This window comes from Daktulosphaira vitifoliae, unplaced genomic scaffold, assembly GCF_025091365.1.
Source record: "Daktulosphaira vitifoliae isolate Bord-2020 unplaced genomic scaffold, ASM2509136v1 Scaffold_4799, whole genome shotgun sequence".
In the NCBI taxonomy this organism is placed as follows: Eukaryota; Metazoa; Arthropoda; class Insecta; order Hemiptera; family Phylloxeridae; genus Daktulosphaira; species Daktulosphaira vitifoliae.
Genome location: NW_026104359.1, coordinates 1 through 872, shown reverse-complemented (window position 1 = coordinate 872; position 872 = coordinate 1). Strand labels below are relative to the sequence as shown.

Genomic DNA, 872 nt, shown 5'->3' with positions numbered 1-872 from the left:
TATAAATTATTTTATTAGATATGAATTCAGAATATCAAGTTAATTTTTTTCATAGTTTAATTCTTACATAAAAAACTTGAAAATTGCTAAAATATTTAAAGAATAAACTTGTTAATATTTAAATTAGGTACTATTTGTATAATATAAATAAAATATAATTAAAATTGGAAAATTATTAAATTAGAGTCGGACTTAGTGTTAAAAATTAGTTGGTAACTACTAGTTTTGAAATTACTTCATCATTAAAAGAAATATTTTGTTTAGATAAAATTATATGTATGTGTGTTGTATAGAAAGAAGCAAATTTGGTTCATAAAGTTGCAGCAAGCCAAATGAGTTTTGAAGCATCTGGATTAACCAAGCAAGAACCTTATGAATTTTGGGTTACTGCATCAACTAATATTGGCGAAGGACAGCCAACCAAACCACTTATCATTGCCCCCAATACTCGAGGTAATTAATCAAAGTATTTGTTTTTATTTTTAATACTTAATATGTTTTTTTTAGTTCCCGCAATGATTGCTTCATTTGATGATATATTCACTGCTACTTACCGTGAAGATGTTAAACTTCCTTGCTTGACTGTGGGTGTGCCAGCTCCAGAAATTACATGGAAAATAAAAGGTACTCCACTTGAAAATAATGATCGTATTCGTCAATTACCAGAAGGTTCGCTACTAATAAGGTCAGTTACAAGACAAGATGCAGGAGAATACTCATGTTTTGTTGAAAACTCTTTTGGAAAAGATAAAATTACTCATAATATTATGGTATTAGGTAAATAATTTGATAATATTTTAATATACAAGTTTTTGACTTCAGTGGGAATTGGCTGACTATTATTGTTACATAAAGTATTAATTTTTTTTGTA

General features: G+C 27.1%; 1 protein-coding gene across 1 annotated transcript; it reads left to right on the top strand.

Annotated features, from left to right (window-relative positions):
• Positions 1–212: 212 nt before the first annotated feature.
• On the top strand, positions 213–809 carry LOC126910132 (cell adhesion molecule DSCAM-like). The gene is made up of 2 exons (XM_050692518.1): positions 213–453; positions 508–809. The coding sequence occupies exons 1-2, from the start codon at positions 333–335 to the stop codon at positions 783–785; spliced, it is 399 nt and encodes a 132-aa protein (XP_050548475.1). The 5' UTR covers positions 213–332; the 3' UTR covers positions 786–809.
• Positions 810–872: the final 63 nt, after the last annotated feature.